The sequence below is a fragment of the Clytia hemisphaerica genome, unplaced genomic scaffold, assembly GCF_902728285.1.
Source record: "Clytia hemisphaerica strain Z4C2 unplaced genomic scaffold, Clytia hemisphaerica genome assembly, whole genome shotgun sequence".
In the NCBI taxonomy this organism is placed as follows: Eukaryota; Metazoa; Cnidaria; class Hydrozoa; order Leptothecata; family Clytiidae; genus Clytia; species Clytia hemisphaerica.
In genome coordinates, this window is record NW_027104530.1 from 1,572,860 (window position 1) to 1,595,697 (window position 22,838).

General features: G+C 36.0%; 1 protein-coding gene across 1 annotated transcript; it reads right to left on the reverse strand.

The window, feature by feature from the left end:
* Window positions 1-2,985: 2,985 nt before the first annotated feature.
* Window positions 2,986-21,625, reverse strand: LOC136822292 (SWI/SNF complex subunit SMARCC1-like). Its single transcript, XM_067078532.1, has 30 exons — window positions 21,485-21,625; window positions 19,078-19,149; window positions 18,158-18,205; window positions 17,360-17,445; window positions 17,184-17,265; window positions 16,050-16,142; window positions 15,802-15,877; window positions 15,551-15,620; window positions 14,851-14,926; window positions 14,467-14,544; window positions 14,201-14,231; window positions 13,922-14,057; window positions 13,598-13,637; window positions 13,222-13,255; window positions 12,977-13,039; window positions 12,533-12,704; window positions 12,126-12,197; window positions 8,923-9,036; window positions 8,549-8,702; window positions 8,149-8,249; window positions 7,810-7,849; window positions 7,510-7,566; window positions 7,205-7,343; window positions 6,550-6,672; window positions 6,192-6,302; window positions 5,501-5,799; window positions 5,164-5,298; window positions 4,839-5,003; window positions 4,043-4,229; window positions 2,986-3,814 (listed from the first exon to the last, which is right to left on the reverse strand). The coding sequence occupies exons 1-30, from the start codon at window positions 21,593-21,595 to the stop codon at window positions 3,255-3,257; spliced, it is 3,525 nt and encodes a 1,174-aa protein (XP_066934633.1). The 5' UTR covers window positions 21,596-21,625; the 3' UTR covers window positions 2,986-3,254.
* Window positions 21,626-22,838: the final 1,213 nt, after the last annotated feature.

Sequence of the window (22,838 nt, forward strand, 5' to 3'; positions counted from 1 at the left end):
ATGTATTGCTTGACCAATCGATCCACTGGAGGATTATTACGTTATTTAGTTTGAGAACATTACAGAAATAGACAATAATTCATGAAATTCATGAAAGATATCACTTTCATCTAAAACGATAAATTCAAACTTTTCGACAGAGACATTTTCTGCAATTATTTATTTATTGGCATTTTGTTAGTTTCTGAAATAATAAAAATTAAGCGATTTTTCAAAACTGTTTTTCGTCTGTTGTTAGGTTATATACCGTGTTACAAGGCTTTTTTTGAAATGAATTTGGTAGGGGGTAAATTGAATTATTCACAAGGCTTATCGAGTGTTAATTTAAAGATTTTCTGTCGTTTTTTGCAATTAAAAGACTTTATTTGAGCGTTAACTCTTCAGTTCATAGATAGCCGAGCCGGTTGTCCATATTTAGTTTTTTTATAATTCTTCTACTGACCTGCTGACTCCAGGTTATCAAGGCATGAAGGGTCTAACAATTCGCACTGTTACACTTCATTGTTAGAACTTAACTTAAAAGAAGCGCATTATGGAGAGGAACATTTTAAAACTTAAGCCTGATAAGTTTTGAACTATATATTTAGCGTAATCCGTAAAATCAATTGATCAATTTGTCAAAAAGTTTTCAAATTTTAACCATCACGTCCATAAATACCGTAAGTGGATAAATTTTCGCGTGGATTAATTTTTGCGGTTTTCGCGAATTTTGGCCATTTTCGCGAAATTTAGTCCACGCGAAAATTTTGAAGGCCTTTGATTCACGAAAATTTGTCCACGCGAAATTATTTGGAATTTTACAATCGCGAAAATAAAAGTTCGGGAAATCAAAGAAAGAAATCAAATTATTATATTAAGAGTTCAACTAGGGGTACTAGGGCAAGATGGGTTACGGGGATGCTCCGCTGGTCAGGGTACCTTTTTTAACCTCTACGAGTCCCAGGTAGGGTCGCAAAAACACCAAAATAGAAAAATCAGTCCCTCGTAGGGGCCTATTTTTGGAAAATTTGGGGAAAAAGTAGAAAATTTAAGAAAATTTTGGAATTTCAGTCCCATTCAGGGTCACCTTTTTCGCAAATTTCGAGTCCCACGTAGGGTCCATTTTTCGAACCTTAGCGGAGCATCCCCGTCGGTCAACAAGGGTAGTACCCCCCCCCCCGGGCCCTAGTAACCTCCTAAAAGTACTTTCTTTGAAGTTTTTTGAAAGCTTTTGGGCGACTTTGTCTGCCTTTGTTCGATTAAAAAGCACACATCTCTTTTATAGTAACAATTTATATAATCTCGAAATTAAATAAAAAAACCCATTTTCGCGAAATTTAATCCACGCGAAATCTTTAAATTCTCGTCTCGCGAAAATTATAGTAGACGCAAAAATTTATCCACTTAAGGTATTTCATAAAGATTGAAAATTTTATTAAAATTTTGATTCTGTCAGCATCTTTTGCGATTTTCCCCTTTTTTAAATGATGCGAACGTCAAAAAATAATTTCCTTTTGACCATGGCGTTCTAAAGTAACTTCAGAACGCCATGCTTTCTGCGCAAAGTTTTCATGGTACAAATTTAAAATTGTTTTGAAAGTTATTTAAAGTTTTGAGAATTATGACCAGAATTTATGATTATAAATTGATGTTTTTTTGCGAATTACGCTACATTCAAAAATCTGAATATCAGACTAAGCTTTATAAAGTTTTACCCAATAATGCGCATCATTTTTAATAAGCTTATAATCGGCTACATCGCCTTAATCCTGCCTTGATAGACTGGAGACATCATCAATATTGTTTTGAACAAATTCAATTTCTGAAAAATACATATCAGATGTGCGTCTCTGGTTAAAGTTTTTTCACTAACAGATGAAAAGTTCTAATTTTGGGATCAAGGCAAAATGACAATGATTTCGCAGATTGAGGAAGAGAATGAAATTTCACTCCTAAAGTTTGAAACTTCAGTAGCTTCGGATTATTCAAAGGCCCGATTGTAGCAAAACAAATTAAAACTTAATTATTAAAAACACAAAAGACTCGTCCCCACGCCCCAAAATCAAAATTTTTGAAAAGTTGAAAAAAAACCTCCACATATTCACCCAAGAAACAAGTGTGCTAAATTTCAGCCAAATCCGACAATTTTTGAAGTCTCCAGGCTGTCCCATAGTCTTAGGCTCGTTTTGGCGAAAACTCGTCCCCAGGAGGAAACTTGATATCTACGAAAATTTCAAAATTCATTTCCGTGCTACGCTACGTTATACGTGAGATACACTCTGGTACAGAGTAAGAAAAAAGTTGCTGCATTTATGCCCCAAGGGAACTAATTTTGATGAGTAGTTAAATCCAGAATTTTAGAAGTACAATTTCCACCCCCCCCCCCCGCCAGGTCCCCCGTTCATTAAAATCTCGAAAATTTTCCAACCCCTCCCCCCCCCCCGTTTATTAGGAACCTAAGAGTAAATCGGTAAATGGATAAATATTTTGGACGAACATTACTTGTGGTAGGGTTTTGAAAAATAACTTTTGTAAACTCTAAAAGGGATGGACAAGACAACAAATGTCGTTTATTTGCACGATTTTTCTACTTTTAAAATTTGATATGTTTGGTTTAAAAAATGTTTATCTCTACTAGTGTTTATTACAACAAACTTAATATTTCTCAAAAAAATTAACCTCTAATATTCAATACTTAAAAAATGAACGTAAAATACTCCATTGTAATGATTTGCAACTTTTTCCGAAAAGACGACCATTACTTTTTATATGCTCAATTTAATATCAAATGGAACATTAAATGGCATCAAGTGCTAATTGTATCGATTCCGAGAAAAAATCCAAATTAGTGAAAGGATTTAAAGTGATTCAAATTGATGTTATTCACGACGTAATGTTTTATACGGGAGCACCTAAAATAGCCCGGGCGTTTGCCCCTAGTTATGTTTATATAGAAGTCTTTTTTGGGGGTGCGTATAACAAGTTATGGCAATATTACATCACGAATTCAAATAATCGGAAAATATTTTCGCGAACGATTTCCCAAAAACAGAGCCTTCTCGGTAATAAATTAAGATAAAAATCCAGCGAGGACATGTTGAAATAATCTCCTCTCCATGATGTGTATATGTAAATCTTTCGAGTCGATATCTCATTCAAGCTCATAATGTCGATTGGGCGAATATAATTGACAATCCAGAAAAAAGAATGTTTATAAATAAATTTTCAACCGTTCTTTTGTACATGTCTTTTAAAACCACTGTCTATTACTGTAATCAACCCATAGGAGGGAATTGACCTCCTGCACCAGGGGGAAATTGACCCGGTGGAAATTGTCCTTGGTTCAAATTAGGCATCATGTTTCCACCTTGCATCATGGGATTGGGTTGGAAGCCTTGCATTCCCGGCATGCCTGGTGGCATTTGGTTGCCAGGGAAACCAGTGTAGCCGCTGTAAGGAGGGAGGTTCCCCATGAACGCTTGATGCTGTTGTTGCTGTTGCTGTTGCATGTCTTGCTGTTGTTGTTGTTGCTGTTGCTGGGCAACGTTAGTGCTTTGCGAAGCACGTCCCTTGCCACGCCCTCTTGAACGCCCTTTGGTTACTGGTGGTGGCGTGTTCATGGGTGCAGGGGGTGCTTGGACTTGTTGGGGAACTGCACCGTAAGGTGGAAGCTCAGGTGGTTTACTTTTGTCTTCTTGTGCACTGCTTAACGGCATGGGAGCTTTTGCTGTGAGCAGTTCGCCTGATGTGCTTTGCACGCCCGTAGTTGAAGCATCTGGTTGCGTATCACCTTTCGCTGGGTCGAGTGGAGATAAAACTGAAAGCGCTGCTCCGCCTTAAAGAAACAAATAAGGGGAAATCAATCAAGGGAAATCAGGCCAGTAAAAATGGTTTAAAAGCTGTTTGTGGTACAAAACCAGAATTAGCTTAATTTCTAGACCAGGAGCCTGGAATGTAAAATCAACACATAGTTTTCATGAAGAATTTGGTGTATATATAGCTTCTTTCCTAACGCCACAACTTCACTATTCATGCCTCCAAAATTGAATGAAATGATAGGTACCTGCTCTTGCGGCTGTCATTTGATGTTGTAGAAAGTCAGGATTGGGGATTTTGTTTTCCGTTTGACTGTGTGGTTGCGCAAGAAGACCGGCGGGAGGCGTCGGTTGTGGCTGCATAGGCGTCGGTTGAGGTTGCTGGGATGGAATGTTTCCCATCATTGGGGCGGCCGTGGTAGAAGGAGGTGCAGCCTGAAGTTTAGAGGAGAAGATGCATCAATTTATTATCATGTAATCATTAAGGAATTTTTCAACGTCAGTTACACGCTTTTTTTATAAGAATAGTGTACTTTGGATGAGGGTCGAGTATTCCTAAGAAATTGCTAAAATTGAGGGTGAAATATGCTTAACGTATTCTTACTTTTTTAGACTTGACTTTTTTACAAATATGAGAAATGATCAATTTGAGAGTTTTGGACTTTTGAATGAACATTTGGAGCTAAAATTACATTTCTGTCTCAAAGTTTAAATTCAAGTCTAACAAAGGAAGCAGTTTTTCTGTTAACCAAATACAAAATGACTGTATTCTTATCAAACTCACCCTAGAGGGTATTTTTAGGGTATTCTAAAGATTTGGCCAATTTTCATTTCATTCAATTCGTATAGAAGATATTCTCATAAAAAACGTGTATTTGCCGTTTTATATTTTAGAGCAACCTGATTAAAGAAAAGCATTAACCCGCCACAGTATGTCGAAACACTTGTTCGGGTTAGCTTAGTGGTGCAGACCGACTTTCTACATAGGTAATACTGCAAATTCATTTGAATAGGAAGAAAGCAATGAAAAGTAGGACATTATACCGGTGTTTCTTCAGGTGTTGGAACAGCAGCCGGTTTAGCCTGTGGACCATGTGGAAAGAAATCAGCGATGGCAGGCGTTTTGGATGCGCGTGCTTCTTGAGCTTTGAGTTGATCAGCGAAAAATTCCTGCCGTTCTTTAATCAATGATTGGCGTTGTTGCTCAAGCTGAAAAGTCAAAGTGAAAAAAAATTCAAACAACGTCGTCCAGAAATTTAAAGAGATGACCCTATTCAAATTCACATCCAATTCCAGGAAGGTATTGATGAAATTAGATGTACAGTGATGTAATGTAAAACAGTAGTTAGAACACTCCGAGGAAACTCACAATTTCACGTTCTTTGTCCATAATGGTCTCTAATTCTTCAAAATGGCGCAATTTGATCTCCAGTTTCTTCATTTGAGTTTCGACGAGCAAAGCAACCAAACTTTTGATCTTTCGTTCTTCCACTTGTGCCAAATACTAAACGAGAACACAACTAGTATGCATTTATTGAAACACACTTTACTCTTTGATAACAAAGGCAATGTTCGAAACGATTTCAAAAGGTTTATTTATTTCAATCGCCCGATCATCGGGACAAGCAACATTTAAAAAGTATCTATCTATCAAAATCTCTTAAACGTTCAGACTTTGCTTAAAAGACTTAGATTTCATGTACTACCTTTGCTTTAACAGCGGCAGAGGCGATAGCAGCTGCAGCCGCAGTTTTGATATTGCCCACCGGAACTTTCTCGCGGTTTGCTAGTTTCTTCTTTTCCTCCTCACTGGGCTCCTTGGGTGGTGCAGGGGCGGGTGTGGGCGCATCTGATTGTGGTTTCTCGTCTTGATGAACTTCACCGTTGACTTGTGGTTGTGCTGGATCAGTCGCGGGTGTTGTAGAGGGTGTGGTTTCGGTAGTGGGGGCGTTTGTAGTAGGTGTTGTAGTGGGTACAGCTTCATCAACTTGCATTGGGGCAGCCTCTATAGAGTTTGAACAAATTGATGATGAATCAAAAAAGTCAGTAAATATTGAGCCATACGCCGTTTTAACCGATAAAGTCATAAAACCAGTACAATTGATGATATAATATACCCGACAAATCTGTGGTCTAAATTGATCAATGCCCGACCGGGACACCACTTTGGCAGACCATCCTGTTTATTACTTTCGATTTCATTCCTTGCCCTTTATTCTTCTGTATTTAGTCCACTTTTAAGTTGACCTAGGGTTCTCCCGGGTTACATGTATTACTTTTTCCCCATCATTTTTTCCAAAACTCTATCTATTAGGCATCAGAGGGAATACTTAAAATTTTAAAGAAAAAAAAACAGTATACAAGCAAAAGTTTCCTTGAAAACAAAACGACGCATACCTTCAGTGGGTTTCTCTTCACTGACACCATTGGGCATCTCTGCTTTCGCTTTTTCAACATGTGCGTCGATAAGCTCCTCAGGAATCTCTTCTTTTAATCGAGAAAACTCATCTAAAACAAAACATTACTTATATAGAACATGACTTTCGGTCTAAAGCAATAACAAAATATACGAATAATCTAGCTTACTTTGTTACTTGAGAAAGATTCGTTATGAACAACAAGCGCTCAGAGTTCCGTTGAAATTCATTTGAAAATTTGGTAAAAAGACTGTCTAGGGTCTCCATTAACTTACCACGGTTACTTATGACTTAAATTGTAAAAATACTTATAAAAACTTTTTAATTATTACACTTACCAACGGCAGCTTTTGCAGCGGCGCTGGCCACACGCGGGTCCACAATAGAGGCCAGGAATGAAACAGTAGACATGATTGGATTGCCTGATTGACTAAAAGGCGTCGGTTGGAATGCCAAAGGACCTATAAGGAGAAGAAAATAATTCAGAAATGGCTGAGATAGGACATACTTTTCTCGAATTTCCAAAATAATTATAAAAGAATTCATTTATTTATAATAACTCATCATTATTATTTAATTGCAATGTAGAAGTAGTGTAGATAACTAGTTGACATTGAACCACTTTAAGTTGACGCAGTTTAAAAAAAAAATCACAGTATTCAAGTATAGAGCCCTTGCAGAAAATTTTTGTACATGGGGGAGGGGGTGGAGGATATAAAGGATATTTTGTCCCAGGGGTAGTGAAAAATCTGCAAAATTTACCAAACTTACTATGATTAGGAGGGGGGTCAACTGATGGGGGGTCAACTGATGCTTGTCCGGTGGGTGAGATCCGTTGTCCGGGGGGGGGGGGGTCAAAATTCACAATGTCCAGGGGGTAAATTCAAAAATATTTTATATCTGGAAGAGCCCATATCAACAAACTTTAAGAAGGGTATCGAACGTTAGACTAATAAATAAATTTTTGCAAATGTTTATTGTCAGAAACGTTACCAAGGAAGCCGGTGGAATCTTTTTCCAGATATGGATCTTCGATGGGCAACTTGAGGAATTGCATGATACATTCGTCCTGTGTTCTCGTACCCACGTGCTCGGACACTTTATTCCAATCGTCCTTGTGAAGCTCCAAACCCTTGCATTACAATCAAATTAAGAACTTCCCATTATATCAATAGTAATATACATTTCATCAAGACCGAAAATTTCGAAAAGAACCAGTTTTCGAAGACATACTTAGACTCACTATTCCGGAAAACCCCTCCGCTATGAGCTATAGAGCTTTCAAAAGAAAAACTTACCTCTAGCAAAAGTAACGTTTCTTGATCTGTCCATTCTTTGTAAGCTGAAGACCGACTCTAAAGTGATAAAATAAGAAAATCATAAACAAGGATGCAAGATGAGATGTCGAGAGGGTCTGCTTTCACCATCATAATTGTAATTCATTTTGTGTATAATATTCCAGAAAATATTGGACACTGAAAATGAATCATAATTGGACTGTACAACCCACCCAACTATACACTGTTAGGGCTCTCCCTTTCTTTCATTAAGTTACAGTACAGTTGGAAAGGTCTGAAAGTCATGTTTACTTTTATTACCTTTTGTGCTTTCTTGGTAAGATAGATGTCGTTTCGAAGACTGCAACAAGAAAAGATTGAATCCGTATAATATCGAGAGAAAAAAACATGAATATCCAGGAATATCAACACATTCTGTCAAAAAATTTTTTTAGTTTTGTAAAAGATCATTCTAGGCTTTCGAACGAATTTTGAATTAGTATTTTGCTTTGGATCCGTGCAATTCGCAGGAGAAAATATCAATTAAATGGACGGGCGGCAACTGAAATGATAGTTTTGCTTATGTCTCTGTTTAAAAATCAGGTTTTCGATCAAAAAATGATCTTTTTATTCAATATGAGTAATAAACACTATACGTACCCAAAGTTTTCGAGATCGGTGGCTGGTTTTTCTTCATCTTTTTTCTCGCCATCTGGTTTGTCTTTGTCCGCTAAATTGACCAATTGTTGCGATGCCGTGAGCTGTGTTCAGAGAGATAGTAGTGGTTGAACGATTAAAACTGAAGTGGAAACTTTCAAAAAAGAGCAATGTTCTCTGATGTTCTGGATATCTTTGATTTGATTCTTTAGAAGAACAAAACTGCAAGTGGTAGGCTTCAGTAAACAGTGTATGCGCTTGTGTACAGCGCTTGTGTATACCGCTTGTGTCTTTCAAAACATTTGTATTCGAAAATTTTTAAAAATTCTTTTTCTGAAAGTTCCCTTAACGAAATATAAACGAACTATCGAATATTATGAGCATATCCAATACTACTACTTACTTGAGACTTCGAAGCTTGTAGTGGTTGAAGTCCGGAGGGTGTATCAGCAAGGGCGTGAAAATGGGAGGTGGGAGGAGGACCCATTGGCAGGGGACGACTCTCAGTGTCCACCTGGTAATTGACCAAACCCCATTGCTCCAAAAACGCATGCACTCTGAAATTTAAGAGAAATAATGGGTGTCTCTATATCGGAAGAGAGATAATACTGAAGAATGGTACAAAACTGTAAAAGGCAAGGAATTATGATTTTGTCGAATTCAAATTATTTCGAAGAGTTATACTAACCTCTCTCCCACAAGCTCACATTTTATAAACATTAAGGGACTTATTGCCATGTCGTAAAAATGGAGGCTACAACTAAGATAGACACTGACCTGACGATGGCACAGACGTCGCCGCACAAGTTACGTCGACATGCCGTGGCCGTCAAATATTCTGTCGGGTTGAGACGATAGGAATCGATCATGAAGTTTCTGTATGCCATGTATCTGAGGGAAGAGATAAAGATTTCAATAGAGTATTCGCATCCGAATATACATTTTTCTATAAGAATGTCTTTAAATTCGGTTGAGCTTAATTAATTCAAATATATTATATACAGAATTACCTTGGGTTATGAGATCTCACCTTCATATCAAACAAATATGTTATAATATAAAGTTCGAAAGTAAAAGAATTACTGCAAATACGAAAATTTCTCATGAATTCAGATCATTTGAAACAATAAAATAAATCGGGTCTGTCTTTATGGCAGTGATGCACTAACAACTCAAAAATCTAAAAAAGATAAAAGAATGAGATTTAAATCAGCCCATCAAAACATAGATGAATGTTGAATTCGAAGAAACCTGTATTATCGAGATTCGTCTAGCAAAGAAAGACAAACTTGTATTTGCGTGTATATACAGAAGCCCTACGAAGCAAGCTAACTCGCACGAAAACAATTCTATGTTGAACAGCCTGTTGAAGTCATTGAGTCAAGACAAGAGATATTCACACAAATGTATAGTTGGAGATTTTAATCTACCAACAATAAATTGGGAAAACTGGACAACCCCCCATATTGAGGACAGTAAAGAAGAAAAATTCTTGGATGCACTACGAGATTCATTTCTTTACCAATACGTCAAAGAGCCGACGAGATGTAGAGGAACAGACGATCCGTCTCTAGTAGACCTCATTCTAACCAGTGAATATAACCAAGTCAACAATCTCAAATATCTTAGTCCACTTGGAAAAGGTGACCACAGTGTACTTGTCTTTGACTTCAAGTGTTGTGCTGAGCAGAAGCCAAGTTGCCAAAAGTATTCCTACAATTCAGCTAACTTCCAGGAAATGCGACGCTTTCTTCGAGCGGCTAATTGGACGCAAGACTTTATCGCGACATCAAACGGAAAGACAGTATGTGAGCTCTGGGAACAGTTCAAAACTGATCTAAACGATCTAAAGAGCCGATTCGTCCCGCTAAAAGAAGTTGGAAATTCCTTCTGGAAAATAAAAAGGAAATATTCCGATAGGGGAAGATATTCGAAATGAAATCAGGATAAAAGATCGCCTACATAGGAAGTGGATTAATTCTTCGGATGCTGACAAGGAGTTCAATAGAGCAAAATATGTTTCGGCGCGAAACCGAGTCAACAGTATAATGAGACGCACGCGTAGAAACCATGAACGAGAAATTAGCAGATCGGCAAAGAACAACCCGAAGCGATTTTGGTCGCATGTAAGAAATCAATTGAAGTCGACAAGCCGAGTTGCATCTCTTCTGGAGTCAGAGGACATCAAAGAATCATTGAAGCATGAAGACATAGAAAAGGCAAATATCCTACAAAAGCAATTTTGTGGTGTATTTACGAATGAGCCAAACGGACAATTACCTTCATTTGATAAAAGAACAGATACGATAATCGATATCCCTGAAATTTCTCTAGAAACAATAATAAGACAGATCAAGCAGCTTGACCCCAGCAAATCATTTGGACCAGATGAGATTCATCCGTTGATGCTGAAGGAACTAGTTGACTTCGTTGCAGAACCGCTGAAGATAATCATGAACAAAACATTAGAAGATAGCGTATTACCTGAGGACTGGAAGATGGCGCATGTCACGCCAATCTACAAGAACAAGGGTGCTCACAACCTAGCCATAAACTACCGTCCAGTCAGTTTAACATCTATAGTATGCAAAATGATGGAGTCAGTGCTACGAAAAGCAATTATGGATCATCTTGTGGAAGAAAATCTTTTATCTGAAAAACAGTACGGTTTTATTGGTAAGCGATCAACAGTCACTCAACTTCTTTACTACATTGACCGATGTTGTGAAACGATGGCAGAAGGCAAAGTTGTCGATTGCATCTATTTTGATTTTGCAAAAGCGTTTGACACCGTCCCTCACAGGAGGTTAAAGAAAAAACTGGAATGTTACGGGGTAGGTGGAAGTCTACTAAACTGGATAACATCGTTTTTGTCAGATCGCAAGCAGCTGGTCAAAGTCAACTCAGCCAAATCAACAACTAACCCTGTCGTAAGTGGGATTCCTCAAGGAAGTGTACTTGGACCTCTGCTATTTGTCATTTACATCAATGATTTGCCAGACAAAGTAGTTTCGGATGCATTTCTCTTCGCTGATGACACGAAAATAGTGAAGACTATAGATTCGGTAGAAGACTCTATTGTTGTACAAAGAGATATCGATGAAATGGAAAAGTGGTCTCAGGATTGGTTACTCACGTTCCATCCTGATAAATGTCATGTCTTAACAATAGGTAAATTCGCCAACATCAAGCATGCACACAGATACCAGCTTGGAGGTAATGAACTTGAACATGTTTTTGAAGAAAAAGACCTCTGCATCTTGATCGATTCGGAACTAACTTTCGAGGAGCATATATCCAAACAGTTTAACAAAGCAAATTCAATCCTTGGAGTTATCAAAAGAAGTTTTAACGACTTGAGTCCTTCGGCACTTTGTACACCTGTGTACACTGTACACCACCTTTGTCAGACCTCACTTGGAATATGCACAATCAGTATGGCAGCCAAAATTACGTCGTAGTATAAACTTGATTGAAGGTGTTCAAAGACGGGCGACAAGACTGATTCCTCAATATCGTAATCTCCACTACGAAGAACGTTTAAAAAGACTCAAGCTTCCATCTCTTGAGTTCAGAAGGCTTTTCAGTGATATGGTGCAAATATATAAGCATATTCATTTTTACGACCCACAGACAACTCGGAACAAGTTTGTTAAAAAATCCCGTCCAACCAGATTCCATGATCATGAATTTGTTCCAAACTTTGCTGATGATGGTTTTCGTGGGGCTCAGACGAAATCTTTCTACTATAGATCGATCCCAACATGGAATGCACTACCGCGATTTGTCATCGAGTCGACCTCAATCAAATTGTTTAAAGAAAGCCTAAACAAAGCGTGGGAAAAACACCAACTAAGATACTTGACATATTAATATTGTAATTAGAAATCGGTTCGTAGAGGTCCACCTCGGGCCTGTGAGCTTGTATACATCATAATAATAATAATAATAATAATAGATGCATGCATCTATGAGCTTACATTTCTGGTGATTTTGATTTATTTTTTCCGTTGAAATATTCTGGTAAAGCACGTCGTTCGATGGCATGAATGCTAAAATGAACGATAGAAAAGAAAACTGTTTGTCATTGATCATTCATCACCAAAAAAAGTTTGGGTTCATTGTTTAGAAGTTAGTACACGTCATTAAGGATTAAAAAGCCTGAAAATTAAATACGAGGCAGAAACTCACGCTTTTAAAGTCCGTCTCCTATCATCTGGATAATGTTTTTTTACAATCACATAATTTTATTTTACAATCACGTAATTTTCATTGTTTTTGATAAAGAAAAGAAAAGGTTGTTAGTGATTATCCACATGAAAAATGGAAGGACTTTATAATCTAAACAAAGACAAGGGGCTTAAAAAATCCACAACCGAAACTGCACCTGTTATAATCGAACCAAGCGGCGTAGCTGGGAACAACAATATGTCGTGTTTGTTCAGGTAGGTTGTCATCGTGTGGAGTTTCTGGATCACGACTGACACTTTCCGACATTCGTGGCACGGTATCTTTCTTCTTCTCCTTCTGGCCTTCCGCTGGTGTTGCTTTTGCTTTGGCTTCAAGAGATGAGAAAAAGATGCATTTAATCAAATTTAGTGATTTTAGACAGACGAAACTCAAGGGCTTGTGAAGTATCTAAACCACTAATTGCGTGTCTAGAAATGTGCAGAAGAAAATTTCAATTCTTCAAACCCTCAGATGCAAGCAAAGGCAGATTAGTTGATTTACTATCTGATTTTTATAACAGATGAAGCGGTAAGATGTTATTTAACCAAAAATCGCCAACTAAATCATAATGTAAATAGGTCCTTAGGAATAAGAAGAATACCTTTTTCGTTTGCCGGTGTGTTATTAGAAATATCTTCAACTTGGCTCACTTTGGAAATTATACCTGAAAGATTTATAATCATTGAGTTGAAAGGACACTGCATCGATCTGTAAAGAATTTATATTCTCCGGCACTCCTTCCTAATTGTAAACATACTCTGACCGATATTCATTACAATGACCATCACTGATTTAAATGAGGATTGAAGTTGTGATGTCCGCAATTTCTTGAAAGAGAAAGCTTACCCAGTTGTATGTCATCAACTTCAACTGGCTTTGGCTAATAAGAAGAAAAAATGTAAAGAGATAACATAATTGTTGCTTCTGGTTGCTTCTACAATGACCCAACCAAATTATTTTTTACCTTACATTTAAGGGAAGAAATTTTGGCGGGAATTTAATTAGACAGATGGCCGCAAAAAGTTTTTTCATACGGTTTTTGATTTGGCAGATTGCTTGAAAAATAAAATTTGGCCGGAATTTCTATTAAGCAGATATGAAAAACCCTGTTTTAAGACTTGAAATACTAAAATTTCGCTTTAGGTAGGCCAAAAGCTTGTTAAAATCTAAACGATGGTAATATAGAAATAGACTGTAAGATAAAGAACTTTGACTGACTTACGTTCGGAACTGGTTCAGGATCTTCATTTTCGTTTTCCTCTCTATAAAGAAAGAAAGGTGTATATAGATTATAGATCACTTTGAAGGTTGGTAAAAATGACAAGTTTTTTATAAATATTAAAATTATTGAGGCGAAAGAAATTTGACGGACACAACCGACCCTATATTGAAAAAATATTATGCTATGAATGTTAAACACTGGTCATTACAGTATATTTGTCCATTGACAATGACTAATATATAACCCTTGAACAACAAGGTTCAACAATCACGAATATCACAATCAATAAGTAGTGCTTGAAAAATGAAATAAGTAAAACCTTACCCGTCCGCGTCACCTTCTTTCTTTCCACGTTTCTTCTTTTTACCATTTGGCTCAGGAGACTGCATCAATTTTCGTTTACGTCCAGCACTTGATTCATCGCTACTTGCCAAACGACCTTTCACCTTTCGCTTAGATCCTGTACAATAATGAAAAGAATAATATTTTGTTCTATGGAAGATAGCATTGCATCAATATACACCTGTTGTCTAAAAGAAGATAAGGGCGTGTCAGTCCAAGAAAAAATGCTTTAAAAAAAGATTCAAAAAAAATTGTGCTTACCAGAGGGTGAGGTGGCACCACTGCTTGGACCCTTTAAAGAAAATAGCATTTTCAGTTTATAGGAACCTAAATTTTCAATTGAACAGTAATAATCTAGGACTTTTAATTTAACAGATTCGAGTCTTTCAATTATTTTTACAGGTTTCAAAGCCAGTCGAATAGGCTAACTAAGAACTGAACGGAACATTTGAAGGAGCTGGGATTGGAAAAATGGGTTTCATTTTTCCGCATTTTTACACCTCTAAAAAATGATGATAATAGCTTACATCTGATTCAATTTCATAATCTTCCTCGTTCATCCATTCATTGTAAATATCCAAATCATACAACCAACGACCATTCACCTTGATGAAATATCAATAAAAGACTTTGTAGATTGGACAGGTGAATAGTCAAGAAAATAAGTAAAACAAAGGCCGTTCCAAAGGAGAGGATACATTATACATCACGCTTATTTTTGCTATGTGACAGGAGTAGTGATCTAGGAGCAACCCCATCTCAAATTCTCAGAATGGCCCGACAATAAACGTCATATGTTTGATTTTTTTTAAACTATTGCAAAGTCTTTTTAAGGTTCATTCAGGTGCGAAAAAAAGAATAAAAACAGGAGGTAGAAAGAAAATGCAGAGCTGCTTCTTTGGTTATTTTACCTCCCATGGTTTTGTCCTTTGAGGTGGATCTTCTGGTTCTTGGTCACACTCACTCACCGAAATCAAGGAATCATAACTGAAATTAAAAAGATGTTTTATTATCAATAAGATCGAAAATAATATGCACCTTTAGATTTAACAAATCATGATATTCTTAGGATGAATTCAAACCATTTTTTAATGAAATGCTCTATTTTTTTAAAAGATGACTTTTGTTTTGCTTGAAATATTTTAATTTCTGCCTTGACTTGCCCACCTAAATGTTTTTCTTTTTTTTCTCTCTTTTGTTTTTTTTATGTTTTCAAATGTAATTGACATTTAAACTGACTTATTTGATCATTAAAATGACATTCGAATTCTTTTCAAAACAAAACAAATTTTTTTTATAGAAAAGGACAAATCTAAAACAAAATATAAAAATCAAAAAGGTTATGATAAAGGCTAAAAAAGAGCAACTTAAAATTGTCTTTATCATTTTTTAAATTTAATAAAAAATTTCATTTGCATGGTATTTTGTTGTCATTGCCCTAAGAATCTCAAATCATGTGTTTAATTTCACTCCTTTATCTTGGCACCAAAGTTTTTCAAATTATAGAGAGTTTGACGGCAAAATTAAAGCCAGCGAAACGAGAAAAAAAAGAGAAGAAGAGTCGTCTTGGATGACGCCGGAACAGCTAGTACTATTAAAACAGCATCATACCTGTCAGGGTAGTACCACCAATGAACAAGAACTTGCTTGTCTTTTTTCAAGATCGGACGAATCCAGTCCTCTAAAAGAACACGACTCTTTGATGATTTGCACCCTCAAAATTTGGCAAGACATATTTTTATTTTTTACAAAAAGAGACCCTTTTACTTCTGATAATGAATTTTTCATCATTTCTAGCTGTAAAGATTAAAGGGCATTTTCAAATTAATATTTGAGTCAATTAAAAGGAATGTGTCTCATACCATCTGGCTGTTGGTTTGGCGGTGGGCCTGTAGTTACGATGTGAGTTGCTTTGTCTTTATCATCAACTATAACTCCCTAAAAAGAAAATTAATTGGCTCAAAAGTAAAATTGTAAGGATCTATTTCGTATATTAACTCCAAATCAAAAGTTGTGAAATTCAATTATATGCAAAATAATGTTTGGATCACTGTTTTCAAAGGAAAGTGAAATGAAAAGTTTTAAAACAGAATTAATTTCAAGTGCCTACCATGTGTCTTTTGATTATTTCTTTCATTTTTGAAATCTGTTTGGATTCTATGTCAGGGTTCAAGAACACTTTTGGTAGTTGAAGGAGACTTTTCTATAATAGGAAAGAAAGTATGTTGTAAGCTTAACACAGAATATCAAAATTTCCAAGGCATACAGCAATATCTTATTATTTAAGTGCTTATGGAAAATTCCGGATGAAATACCGGGTGCGCCACAAAAAAGTTTCTCTCTTTAAAACTGATTTTTTCGAAATCTAAGAATCAAGAAACAACCATTCCTATTCCATCAGAAAGAAGAAAGATAAACTCAAATTTTGATGGGTCATTTAATAAATTCGATTCATTAGATCAAAAGTTATGCTCAATCGAATAAAAAGTTACTTTCCGAAAGTGCCCGAAACGTTAAAAATCGAACTATCAAATTTTTATTTTAAAATTGGTAATCGCAAAAGGCTTTAAATGATTAAGACCATTTTTCAGTAACTAAACACATAAATTTTGAAACTGATGGAACGAAAGGGTTTAAAATGTTCATCAAAATCATTTCAATTTACTTTTAACTTTTTTCCTCAGATTTTTGGTTCTAGACTGGATAAAGTATATGTAAGGCTGGATGTACCTCGAAACCCATATTTGATGTATTTTTATGAATTTTACCAGATTTTTTGGCTTTTTTCGACGAATTTTCTACCTTTTATTGAAATTCAATCTTCCTTTATATAAGGAAGGTCGATTTTTAACGTTTGTGAGCACTTTCAGAAAGTAACTTTTTTATTCAATAGAGCATAACTCTCGATCTAATGAACCGAATTTAATAAATGACCCATCAAAATTTAAGTTTATCTTTCTTCATTCCAATGGAATAGGAATGGTTCTTTTAAAATTTTTAGATTTCGCGAAAATTAGTTTTAAAGAGAGAAACTTTTTTGTGGCGCACCCGGTATTAGAAATTTTGTTCTTACCATTTTTTGTTTAAAAATGCTGTGTAAGAAAATGATAACAAATACCTCAATGATATCATTTCAGAGCACATGTAAATTGTTGTTCCGAATGACAAAGACTTCCCATCTTACTAGAACATCGGAATATCATCAGTATTACAGTAATAGCGAAATTATTTAAAAAAAATTCACCTCTTTCAAAGATCTTTCAATATTCAAAAACAGTTCCACATTTCTGTCCACTCTGGCTGGAGATTGAAAGTCGAACCTTCTCCTTTTGGAAAGAAGTAATAAACAATGTATGGTTTATGTGTAGTTATCACATGGTGGCTGCAAAATAAATAAAAACCCTGAATTTAAAATCTCACCATCCTTGGTCAACTTTGTATTTGAATGCACTCGATAGAATTTGACACAATCCTCCACCAGAAGTGAAGTCTAGAAATATTTTCATCTAAAAAAAATACAGGTGATACAACACATAATTAATTGATATTGCAGTGAAAATTCCAAGCACTTTTTTGTGGCCGTTTTACGGCCAAAAGAATCAATTTTGAATTGAGTTTTAAAACTCAATATTTGGAGAATTTTTATTGTGTCAAAAAATGTCAAAAAATGTCAAAAAGATAGAGATAGTGAGCAAAATGAAAATGTATTCTCTCTATGATGATTGAAAATAGATTCAATTCAATAGATTCATTTTCATTTTTGCAAATACAATGCTATACATTTAAAATAAACCCTTCAAAAGTGGCCTGGTTTTTAAATTTTTTTTTGACACCTGTAGAGCGTATTGACCACCTACAATGGTTACTCCGAAGGCAAAAACTCGATTTCTAACTCAAAAAATTACCAGTGACCAAAGTCCTTCAAATATTGCCTTTATTGATAAGTATGGGCTTTAAATTGCTCTTTAAAAACTTTTTGTTTCTGTGATAGCTACTAAAGGAAAAAAATGTAACTAAGTCACTTGGCTGAAAAATAATTTCAAGAATATGAAAATTGGAAAAGAACGACATTTCAGAAAGATTTCAACTTTACATAATATAATTGATTCTACTGCGATCAAGAAATGGTCTCACACTCTATTTTCATATGATAACAACACATTTTTGGTATTAATAAAAAAACTGTAAATCCAACTTTAGTTTAAAAGTTTTACTCACAGGAACTCTTGTAAGTGGAGGCTTTGCAACACTTTTTCCAAATGAATCCTAAAAATATAAATGAAAGGTAATTATATAATATATATGGCTCTGGTTACCCATCGAGCACTCTGACATCATTGATTCGTCTAACCTTGATTAAATGAAAGGAAAAAAGATCAATGATTTAACAGTTCAGAGACAAACTCATTTGGTTAACAAAAGACAGTTAGGGAAACCATCCAGGATCCTGCCATTCTATAAGCCAGCAAAAACTAAATGACACTTGTAAACTTAAGTTTCTTGCCATTTTCCATCGAAAACAACCAAAAACATTGCTACTTCCCAAAGCCAGAAAGTCGGAGACCAAAACAAATTATCTTCCAAGATTATGGCGCCCTTTTGGATCTATTGTTAAGGCCATCTAAAATGGTGGAAAGAGTTGCGGAAAGACAAAGGCGCTCGGTGCGTCGAGGGTGGTAACACCAAAACGCCCAATATGATCTTCCAACAGAAGGCGAGTTAGTTTCCGCGTGAGTTACGTCATGCACTCCACCGCAGCGCATAACGAAGTGTGTTTAAATCAATATCATTAATTATAAGAATATCTTATGTGCTTACTTTCAGTAAACTTCGAGTGCTTCATTAAAGATGAAGAAGGTAAGAAGATAAAAAATGCGCTGGATAATTTTCATTGTAACAGTTTGATCAATCATCGCTGAAAGTTTGAAAAAGTTTTTCCGACGCAAAAGAAATTGTCAGCCAATTAAAAGCACAGTGTGCTTATACTTACTATGTTTGCTACATCGTCTAGGCTAAAAAGAGTGCGAAAAGACACGAACGCCGTTTTTTATTGAGTGACGTTATGATTTTTTTTATTGCGGCCGCGTACAGGAACTCGCCAAATGTTCCTAACTGAAAGATATTGTTATTATTAGTACCTCTTGAAATTGAATAAGTTGCTTGACCAAATCAGAAATCGATTTTGAGCTTGGTGAATCAGATTGAACAAACTAAAAGAACAAAATCAAAACAGTTATATATTAAAACAATTTGTATTTTTGGCTTGATACAATTGAAATTCTGACAGGCTTCAAATAAACATCATCTTCAAACGTGATGCAAACAAATTTGATGCAAGCTTTGGGTGATAAGCTGTGATAAGTCCCCCCTTCTGTCAGCCAGAGAAATCATCTTATGCATGCTTGACTCCTAAAGCTGTAAGCCTGTGCCCAAGTAAGCGTAGGAAGGAAAGTACTTGTCACAGTTTGTCCATTGAGGGGTAACGAAGAAAAACTGGAATGGCCCAATCCAACCATGGCTTTTTTTGTTACTGTATATTTTTGCATACAATTCAAAGATAGATGACGGATGGAAAGGCGAAAGAAAAAATTTTACAGAATTCAAAAAATCTGTAAGTTCTGGAGATGTATTCATGATATGCACCATTGCAATGTCTTCTGACATTACGTCATGGACCCAATAGCTCATTGGTTGGAAGTGACGTAAAAGCAGTCAATACGTCACTTTCAACCAATCAGCTACTGGGTGGAACGGAAGACATTGCAATGGTGCATATCATGAATTGAAAAGTTGAGACGTCGGTAGTTTGCGTTTTTCCAAACCAAACAGAACAAAAGTGCCCTTCCTCCTTCACTCTCTTGTCTATACCTTTGGAAAGAGCACGAGAAACTGAATTCCCATGGTGATTTTTAGAAAATTCCACAGCCGGAATTGATCACAATCTTCAATTTTAAAACAACCTTAAAGTCTAGTCTACATGAAACGAAATCGGCTTTTTTAAAGGGTGTAGAAAGAGCTTTACACAAAAAATACAAAACAATTTAAAATGGTACCCGACGTTTTTTCAAGAAATCTTTAAAAATACCTTGAACAAGGTACACCTACCTTAAACAAGGTATATGCATGTACCTTGTTTAAGGTACATCCTAAACAAGGTATACACCTTGTTTAAGGTATTATTAACTATTCTTCTTTGCTTCCTGTCTTCTTCCCCTGAATTTATGGTTCCAAACCTAGTTCCAAAGATAAAACAAAGATGAAAAAAGATTCCGTCTGTAGATTTTGATAATTTTTTCACTACTTGGTCAATCAAGGACTCTTCTTTCCTTTGTGCTAAAATTCAACATGCCCTTTTTCCTTAACACATTTAAAATCAATGTTTTTTGAGGAAATCTTAAAAAATACCTTGAACAAGGTACCCCTACCTTAAACAAGGTATATACATGTACCTTGTTTAAGGTACATCCTAAACAAGGTATACGCCTTGTTTAAGGTATTACTCCTGACTGTCTGAACGCACGCTGACTGATGGATCAGACTTCACAAGCATACTATACTGGCTCCAAATTTCTTAAATTTATGCAAAGCTTGACGCGGATCTCTGAATTTGTTCAGAAAATCAACTTTTTCTGCTATTTCTCCTAACTAAGCTATCGATTTTATCTTATTTAGGATAAATCATCCTATTTAAGCGAAATACACGCATTTCTCCTAGTTTCCAGACGATGTCAATCGAACGAATCGAACGCCGAATCAATTGAACGCAATCGAACGCAATCGAATGATTGAAATTCGATTGCCGAACGCAATCGAATGCCAATCGAATATTACCGCGATTTTCTCGATTGATTCGATTGCGTTCGATTAGTGCCTGGATTCGATTGATTCGATTGATTCGATTGCGTTCGACTGACTAATGTATTCGATTGATTCGATTGATTCAACTACGTTCGGTTGGCTTATGCATTCGACTGGTTCGACTAATTGATTCTGTTGATTAACATTGATTCTCGTTCAACATTTGAATAGTTAAACGAGATGATATGAATCATTTTAGCCTGGATTCTAGAAAATGCAGATCATGCAGGCCCACACGTTTACTGCAAGTTGTGTGTCAAAGCCCGTTCGTTGCGTTGATTTATCTATCGTATCGCGATACTTAACCTCCCTAATAAAAGGCGCTCGAAATTGAAAGGAATTGAGGTAAATTGGAATCTAATTTAATCGACCACCCGTCGAATGCAGTCGAACGTAATCGAACATCAATCAAACGTAATCGAATATCAATCGAACGTAATCGAATATCAATCGAATCAATCGAATTTTACCCAGAATTTTACGTTCGATTGATATTCGATTGCGTTCGGCAATCGAATCGCAATCATTCGATTGCGTTCGATTGATTCGATTGGAATTTTCGTTCGATTCCGTTCGATTGACATCGTCTGGTAGTTTGCAATAGTACCTGACTGTTCAAGTATTAGCCCAAAATGATAATGATCTGATAGTAATTTTAAAAATATAATTTCAAAGCAAAATGTATACCTTTCTGTTATTTTTAATGAGCCAAGTTCTGACATTTTCAAGTTGGTCAATGGTATCTTGTGAGTCCCAATATTTTGAATTAGCGCCACCGTCTTTCTTTGTGGCCGCCATCTTGATCTATCAATTGAGTCGCAAGGATATTTTGCTGACATTGCATGTATCAGTGAATTTGAAAAATCGTAATGTTTTAGAGCTGGTCACACTGCCTTTGATAAAATCAAAAATGTCTGCAATTTTTTGTGATTTTTGATTCTTTGCGATCGAAATCTTCGAAAGCAGCCGGCGAGGCGACCCTTTTTTCCGATGTGTTCTTTTTTAGAAATATGTATGTTCTTATCTTCTAGGAGACCAAATGTTATGAGCTTTCAATTTTTGATACGAATGATGTGTTCTGATTTCTAGGAAACCTTTATCACACTATTAGTCTCCCTAAACTTATCACTACTTTATAATTTGACGTGTTCTAAAATCTAGGAAAACATCTTGGCAAGATAAACTTGTATTACATTTGTTTTTCTCCACGAAAGATGTGGTCTGAAAATTTCTAGGGTTACTTAGGCAACAAGATTACATCAATTTTCTCTTTATTATACCCCTGTCTCCTTAAAAGATACGTGTTCTGAAGTTTTCTAGGGTTACCTAGACAAGAAGAACACGTTAGATGACCTTAATTATACCCCTGTCTCGTCAGAACACATCATTATTTCTAGCTGATTAATTTTCGGAGATCTGATCAGAACATATCAAAATTTCTAGTTGAAATATGCTCTCAGAACACATCGGAAAAAAGGTCGCCTCTCCGGCTGCTTTCGGTCTTAGAGCGATAAAGTTTTCCCAGAATATCAGAAGACATCATTTGTATAAAAAAATGAAGGTCGTAACTCCTAGAAGATAAGAACACATATTTCTAAAAAATCTCTCCACCGGCTGCTTTCTGAATCTTGACCGAGGGAGGTTGTGGTATGGTGCTGAAGGGTGTGAAGGAGAACGTTGGCTATGTGTGCTGCTGGACAGGGGACCTCCAAATTATTTCCCCTTTGTGAATGACTAAATTTATTTGGCGAAAAAAAGACCCTTTAAATAGATAAGCTTAACTTTCTTAAAGACGACATCGGGGTTTTCGTAGCGTCGTTTGTAAAACACGGAACATACCGGAACAACCCAGAACAAGCTGCGTGCTTGACGCTCTCTACTTCTTTAAAATGTTTTCAAATGTATTTAACGATCGTATTTATTAATGACATTCGAATTCTTTTTAAAACAAAACAAGTTTCTTTTATAGAAAAGAACATTTCAAATGTAAATCAAAACATAAATATTAAAAAGTTTTTCGAACAATAACAGCATTCAAAGG